Raw genomic sequence first — 8,080 nt, forward strand, 5'->3', positions numbered from 1 at the left:
AATATTCCAGCCCTGCCCTAAGAAAGTATTCATTAGGGCCCATCCTATGTATGTATGCATGTATGTATATAGAGTATGTGCATATATTATACACATATATGCATAGCTTTTACGTGTTTTTATTTATTTGGAGAGAGACATAGACAGTGTGAGTGGAGGAGGGGCAGAAAGGGAGGGAGACAGAGGGTCCCAAGCAGGCTCCGTGCTGTCATCGCGGAGCCTGATGCGGGGCTCAAACTCAACGAAATTGTGACATCATGACCTAAGCCGAAATCAAGGGCTGGACACTTAACTGAAGGTTTAGTCTCAGGTCTGCCTCCACAATCATGTAGTTGTGATTGAAGGCAAAATGCTGAACCTCTTTGACCCTTAGTTTCCATCTCGGGAAAAAGCAGGGAGAGAGAGAGAAAGAGCATGTGTGTGTGTGTGTGTGTGTGTGTGTGTGTGTGTGTGTGTATGTTGCCAGGAATCCTTAATGTGACTTCGAGAATTACAAACACCGTGATTATATGAAAACTGACCAAGGTTAGCAGTTACTGGTTTTCTCCTGTTAGATACCCCAGGGCTGAAAAAAGAGGGCAACTCACATACCCCCTTGGCTTTGGGGCATAAGAAGATCTGCAGTGACTTGTGAGGCTAATGGGTTTGCATTACATTGAACTTCAACATCTGGATCTGGAGTAGGGGAAGGCCGTCACCCTCACCCCCTTCTCTCGTGGGTGGCCTCGGCAAGAGATAGCCCTGGATCCTCTCCTTCAGATTCCTGTGGAAAAGGGGGGGGGGTCTCATTTCTTTGATATAATAGATACATCTCAAGATTAAAGGAGGCTACATCTTTCGAAGGTTCCCTTCCACTAGCATACAGCAGTTCTCAAACTCGAAAGACATCAGGACCCCTTGGGAGTGCTTGTTAAAACACAGATTGCTGGGCCCCACCCAGAGTTTCTGATTCCGTCGGTCCTGGATGGAGCCCCGATTTAAATCTCTGACCAGTTCTCAGCTGATACTCATGATGCCGGTCCAGAGACCCCACTTTGAGAACTACAGCTCTAGACCAGTACAAGGTATTCACTCAAAAATGGGGAGAAAGGAGAGCAAGGGAAAGTAGCTTTGGAAATCTTTTTTTAAAGGCTTTTAAAATGGTTTTTGCGTCAGGCCACTTTAAGGACTTTTCATTTATTCTGCTTCTGAAAACTGGGAAGGATCTGAAACCACTGTCCAGCAGTCACCGAGCTTACCTTAGGGGGAAAAAGATCTTATTAATGCCAACATAAAACCTCAGGTTTGCAAACTAGGTTTTGGAATGCGCTCATATGCTAAGGTTTACACATACGAAAAGGATATTTACCTGCTTCTTGCTTTTTAAAGTGAGTCATTTCCGTGAAGGATAGATACCTGGTTCAGGGGAATGATTGATTTTACCATTTTGGTATATTACTGGGTGTTTCGCAGATGGTGAGGCAGGGGACAAAAAGGCAAATGACAGAAGACCCTGTGTGCCACCATGACAAACGTCAATGAGGCCGAGGGGTGGGGTGGGGGTGGGTGTTGGCGGGCAGCTGGGGTAGAAGGTGAAATTGCCGTTAGGGTAAGTATAACACGGTTAGTTTCCATCTCCCGCCTCTCCCAGCCAGGCCAGCCAGGCAGCAGGAGCCCCTCTCTGACTTTGGAGAGTCCCTCCCTCACATTTCAGGGCAACATCTTGTAATTCTTGGATTCCTCTTCCTAAATCAAATGAAGAAAAAAAAGCTACATACGCATCTCTGGAGGAAAATGTCTGTATTAAAAGCCAAAAAAAACCACAGAAGTACAAGAAACGCCCACCAGGCCACGTCACTGGATAGATCGACTTGGAAAAGGTTCATAAAGTTCATTTTCAGCGGTAACAATATGTGGGTGTGAAATCCTTCCCATGCCTCCCCCCTCCCCCACCTTTAAATAAATTAAAAAAAAACAAGAAACTTCAAATACTAGGTTTGGATACAAAGAGCTTCTCTTCCTACAGCAATAGCAATTTGATTTTGTTTTGTTTTGTTTTTTTACTAAAACTTTCATTTAAAACAGTTATTAAATATATAAAACAAATACACAGGATTTGGTCATTTTCTGCCATGAATATAGGGCACGTGGGTGCGGGGAGGGAGGGCAGGGGGATGCAACCGAGGGGAAAGGGCCCCATTTCCCTCCTCCGTCTTCCGAGCTGCGCGGCTCCCACCTTGCAGCTGCCCCCTCGGAACCAGAAGCGCCGCCCGCGTCCCGCTGGGCCACCCCGCTGGGCCCCCTCCGGCGGCCCCCTCCCCGGAAGAAGAACTAACGGTCACGACAGCACGAAGCACACCGGCCGAGCCTCCCGGCGGGAAAGGCACCCGAGAGCGCGGACACAGGGCGGGCGCGGGGAGGAGCGGGGCGGGTCACTTGGCCGCCGCCCCCGAGGTGACGGCCGCGGCGGCGGCCGCGGCTGCGGCGGCCGCGGCCGCGGCGGCGGCGGTGGTCCCCGCGGGCACGGCGGCGGGGGCGGCGGCGGCGGCGGCGGCGGCGGCGCTGGCGGTGGTCCGGCGCTGCTCCATGCCGTTGGGCAGGAAGCCGGCGATGATGGGCACCGGCCAGATGAGGGCGGCCACGCTCCACACGACGATGACCAGGGTCATGAAGCAGGCCACCAGCGTGGACTCGATGGGCTTGCGGTTCAGCCGCCAGCCCGGCTCGCCCTGCAGCTCCTCCAGGCTGAAGTCCAGGCAGCAGAAGTGCAGCGGCTCGCCCTGCAGCCACAGCGGCCCGGGGGGCTCGGCCGCGGGGTAGGCGGGCAGCGCGGTGGGCGCCCCGGCGGCGGCGGCGGGCCGGAGGCGGCCGGGGCGGCGGCCGCGCACCCAGCCGCAGCCCACGCACAGGCGCAGGTCCTGCTGCGCGCCGCCGGCCGCCAGCCCCAGGTGCTCGATGAGCAGCGGCGGCCCGACGCGGTGGAAGGCGGCGGCGAAGAAGGCGCGGCCGTGCGCGTTGGTGGAGAAGAGCAGCAGGTCGCACTGGAAGCCCCGCGGGCGGCCCCAGCGCACGAGCAGCGAGCTCAGCATCTGCCGCTGCACGCTGATGTTGCACGGCGCCGCCGCCGCCGCCTCCTCCGGGCCCGGGCGCTCGGGGGGCCCGGGCGCCGCGGAGGCCAGCAGCCGCGGGGCGGCGGGCTCGCCCGCGGACGACGCGTTGACGGAGGCGTTGGGGGGCGCCCCACCGAGGCCCGGCGCGTCCGCGGCCCCGCCGCGGGCGGGCGGCAGCGGGCAGGCGGCGGCCAGCAGCGCGGCGAGCGGGAGCAGCATGGCCTGCGGCGGGCGCCTACGCGCGCGGGGCGGGCGGCGGCTGCATGGCGCACGGACGACTGGCCGGCGAGCGGACGGCGGGACCGCGGGAGCTGGCGGACGGGCGGACTGGGGGCGCGCCCGGCACCCGGCAGCCCGCGGGGGCGGCGCGGAGGAGGCGGCGGCGGCGGCGGCGGCGGCGGCTCGCTCGGCACGGGGATCCCTCCCCGGCCCGGCTGCGTCTGGGGTTCCCCGCCGCCCCCGACGCGGGGGCCCTCGGACGGCCGGGCTGCTCTGCAGGGCCCGGCGCTCGCCCGGAGCAGGATTCCCCGGCTCGGCTCCGCCTCCCGCGCGCCCCGCCCCGCCCCGCCCTCCGCCCGCCCGGCTGCGAGACTCGGGGGAGGGCGGGGTTCCACGCACCGGGCCGGGCTGGACGCGCGCGGCGTGTCGGCCTGGGACCCTGCCGCCTGCGCGCGGCCCGGCCCGGGGCGGAGCGGAGGGTTGCGGGAGCCGCGCGGGGCGGGGGTGGGGGGTGGGGGGTGGGGAAGGGGGCGGGGCGGGGAGCTTGCCCACGCGTGCGACTCCGGGCGGAGGAGGCGCCGTGGGAAAACTGCGTCCTCGCATCCCCTGGTCACGCCGAGGGCTGAGCCAGCGAGTGCTCACCTGGACCCCTCTTGTTTTACAGAAGGGGAAACTGAGGCCGAGAGACGTTTCCCCCCCCCCCCTCTTCATCCCCCCCCCCTCACCTCCCAGGCCACCCCACAAGCCAGGAACAGGACTCCGGGCCACTAGGCTTTCTGCCTTTCCACGAGGTCTCTTAAAATCAATCTCAAATCTGCAGAGTTTCTTTTTTAATACGCCTCGGACACGTTAGACCCACTTGGTATTCTCAAGGCAGGCAGAACCCGGAGGAAAACGCCAGGAACTCCATACGAGTTTTGGGTGGGGATGGGCTGGCGGCAGTGTGAGCCTCGCAGCCTTGCGGCTCCGAGGGAGGGGTCCCGAAGGGGTGTTTCACTCCCAGGAAGCCGCTGCTCCCGTGCAGGGCCCCCACCTGGCCGGCAGAGGAGCATTTGTCTGTACAATCCGTGTCAAGGGACAGTTCATCCCTTTTAGGATAGACAGTAGGTTGGGAGAGGCCTGTCAAGAATAAGGAGCCACAACCAGTTATATTTTAAGAACACTTTCCTAGTTAATTTGGCCTCTTACACTTGGCGGGAAAATCACTGATGCCCTCCAAGAGAATGACCTATGGTTTAAAGCCATCGTGCTCCCTGAGCACCAGCTCTTTCTGAGGCTGGAAGCCGTGGAGGGACCCACCGGCAGGAAGCAGTCAGCAAAGTGGGCCTCACTGAGGTGAGTTTCCTGAACGGAACTATATTGCTAGGCGTCATGGCTGATGACATTTCTGGAAGCTGTGCGTTATTTCTAACAACGAGTAAAAGCAGGTTGAGAAAGATGTAAAAACAGCCTCAAAATATCTGAACCTACCTGGCCTCTTTCCAGCTGGGCAAGTCATTATTCTGACGTGGCCTTGGTTTCCCCATCTGAACAGTGAGGTCGGTGGTACCTGCCCAGCAGGGATGCTAGGATAAATGCACCCAACCCAGTGTCCATCTGTCTGTCCACAGAAGTGCTTCCGTGTCCAGTGGTGGCTGCTGTGATGTCCTTACTGTTAGTTCTGCCAACACTGGCTGTCTGGAAGGGTCCCTGGTTTCTATAGAAATGATACGTTTCCCTGAGGGACTAGGACTCCCCTTTTGTTTAAGCCCTCATCGCTTTTCTGCTGGGAAGTGATGCTCCCAGAGAGAATGATGCGCATTTTCATGCTTCTATTAAAAATTACTCTTCCTTTAAAAGCCTTGCATGTCCGGAACTCTTTTGACTGCCTTTGGGGGACTGAGCAAGGGGGGCCTGGGAACAGCCCCAGAACGTCAGGTGATGTGAGGGCCGAGAGAGGCCCAGTCTTCAAGGGGTGCGTTCTGAGCTTGGCTACTGTGTACAATAGTGGGTGACGCTCTCTAGGGTTTCGGCCAGAGGTGGGGGCTCCCTGGTTTTGTCTGTGCAGCAGAGAAGGCAGAAGCAGAGGGAGAGACAAAGATCTGCTTGGGGGGGCGGGGAGGGCAAGCAGTTTGCTGCAAAGTCATGTCACCGTAGCCCCGTGTTCTGGCCACCGGCCTCCTGGCCTCGTTTCCAGCGCATGCCACAGAGGTCCGACACTCACCCTCACTCAGAGGGACTGAAACTCTAGATTGATCTGCCTTCTTTTGGAAAAAAATTTTTTTTTTCAACGTTTTTATTTATTTTTGGGACAGAGAGAGACAGAGCATGAACGGGGGAGGGGCAGAGAGAGAGGGAGACACAGAATCGGAAACAGGCTCCACGCTCCGAGCCATCAGCCCAGAGACCGATGCGGGGCTCGAACTCACGGACCGCGAGATCATGACCTGGCTGAAGTCGGACGCTTAACCGACGGCGCCACCCAGGCGGCCCTGATCTGCCTTCTTTTTGGACAGTGGGAATTGGGGAAGAAAAGGTAAACAGTGAAGTTAGTTTCTGTCCTGTTGACTGCTGTGTTACCAGCAATGAGAAGAGGACCTAACAGGGTAGGCAGAGGCTCAGAATTAGTGCCGTGTCACCTTGTGGAGGTTGGGTTCCAAAGTCTGTAGGTGAGTTAGAGGATCTGGTGCAAATCTCTTTTATTTTGAGAAAAATTGTCAGTTGAGTTTCTTTTTGTCAGATGCGTGTTTTATAAACGTATGCGAATATGTTATAACCTGCCTACAATATGGCGGATAGTCTATGCTTATATTCACGGCTTGTATTCCGTGCCACACTCTTTCTTGTATTTGAAATTAGCTCAAATTGATTTGTTCTTGATTTCTGTGAGGGTTCCGTCTTTGGATATTTATGTTTTCTAAGGGGGTGAAAATTATTTTGGAAACCAAGTCCAAAGTGCTGTCTTATACACACAGTGATTTCCTTCCTCCAGTCCTTCAGTTCAAGTTCACAACATCCTGCTATGATCATTATATATAATATATATATATATACACACACACACACACATATATATTGTATATAATGTATATGTATATACATTATATATAATGTTTTTTATTCTTGAGAGAGAGAGACAGAGTGTGAGCAGGGGAGGGGCAGAGAGAGAGGGAGACGCAGAATTTGAAGCAGGCTCCAGGCTCTGAGCCATCAGCACAGAGCCTGATGTGGGGCTCGAACTCACGGCTGAAGGCAGACTCTTAACTGACTGAGCCACCCAGGCAGCCCTGTGTGTATTTTTTTTTTTTTACTTAACAGAGGAATACATTGTTTGGCTTACACCCCTAATTCATGATCAGCTATATAGTATTTATATATGAGATAATATGACTTTGTACCATTTGTGATAATATGGGTATGTAACATATATAAACAATAATATGACTTTGTGGCATTAAATAAGGGAAAATGCCATCTGTATGTTTTGTTGCCTTTACAGAATAATGAAAGAGTTACATATTTAAAAACATTAAAAACATATAACATATTGTATCATATGTTATAAACATATTTAGTATATTGCATTACAACTGCATCATATAAAGGTTGGGAATCAGCAGAGGAAACAATGAGAACCCGAGCTACCTGGTCTCTACTTTTCTGTATGTGCATAATTCTCCTCCTCCTCCTCCTCCTCCTCCTCCTTCTCCTTCTCCTCCTCCTCCTCCTTCTAAGTGTTTATTTATTTTGAGAGAGAGAAAGAGAGACAGAGCACAAGTAGGGGAGGGACAGAGAGAGAGGGAGACACAGAATCCAAAGCAGGCTCCAGGCCCTGAGCTGTCAGCACAGAGCCCCATGCAGGGCTTGAACCCATAACCACGAGATCATGACCTGAGCCAAAGTCGGATGCTTAACTGACTGAGCCATGAGCCATCCAGGTGCCCCATAGTTATTCTTTTCTGTGTTTTGCATACTCCCTAAAACGTGCAACAATTACTTCTGAAAAAAAAAAAAAAAGAGAGAGAATTATAGGCGTGCCTGAATGGCTCAGTGGGTTAAGTGTCTGACTCTTGATTTCGGCTCAGGTCATGATCTCTGGGTTCATGGGATTGCGCCCCATGTTGGACTCTGCACTGTTATCGAGGATCCTGCCTGGGATTCTCTCTCTCCTTCTTTCTGCCCATCCCCTGTGCGTGCGTGCTCTCTCTCTCTCTCTCTCTCTAAGCAAATAAATAAACATTTAAAAAAGAGAGAATTGTATTAAAGCCTCACCCCCTTTTGCAACTGTTACTGTTTTGCTCTCTTCCTTCAGCCTGGCAGGGACCCCGAGGGCCAGCCAGGGACATAGGGTGCGTAACACCCCGTTGCTGACGGAGTGAGCTGGTGGGTTAAGAGCGCTGCCTGAGCTATAGGCAGAGACCTGCTCATATGCCGTGTGGTTCCCGGCCTGCTCTCCAATCCGTCTCCTACCCCTTTCCGTGCCCCTCACCGGCTCTGTTCCAGGCGCACTGGCTTCCTTGCTGTTCCTGGGAGGTGCAAACTCAAGGTCTTTGCCCCTGCTCTTCCCTCTGCCTGGGCGGCTGTTCTTTGTGACACTGACTTTGCCAGCTCCCTGTTTCCCTCGGCTCTCTGCTGCGATGGTTCCTCAGCGAGGCCCTTCTCGACGGCTCCTGTAAAACGGCACCATTGCCACTGTCCCCGTCACCACTTCCTGTGCACTGTTGCGCGTCTTCCTAGTACTCACCGCCAGCTGACATACTCTTCTCGGTTTAACGTCTCTTTATTGGAATGTC

The 8,080-nt window shown here is 54.8% G+C and overlaps 1 protein-coding gene across 1 annotated transcript; it reads right to left on the minus strand.

Moving 5' to 3' along the window:
* Positions 1-2,411: 2,411 nt before the first annotated feature.
* TMEM158 (transmembrane protein 158) lies at positions 2,412-3,308 on the minus strand. Its single transcript, XM_047095593.1, has one exon. It carries the CDS (start codon positions 3,306-3,308, stop codon positions 2,412-2,414), a length of 897 nt encoding a protein of 298 aa, XP_046951549.1.
* Between the last annotated feature and the right edge of the window lie 4,772 nt (positions 3,309-8,080).

Source organism: Lynx rufus, unplaced genomic scaffold, assembly GCF_022079265.1.
Source record: "Lynx rufus isolate CCGP_SWC_20201006 ecotype Redwood Valley unplaced genomic scaffold, mLynRuf1.p SCAF_4, whole genome shotgun sequence".
In the NCBI taxonomy this organism is placed as follows: domain Eukaryota; kingdom Metazoa; phylum Chordata; class Mammalia; order Carnivora; family Felidae; genus Lynx; species Lynx rufus.

Bases quoted from the DNA above. Each gene is read 5' to 3' on its own strand.
- TMEM158 (XM_047095593.1), bottom strand. From the start codon at position 3,308: ATGCTGCTCCCGCTCGCCGCGCTGCTGGCCGCCGCCTGCCCGCTGCCG.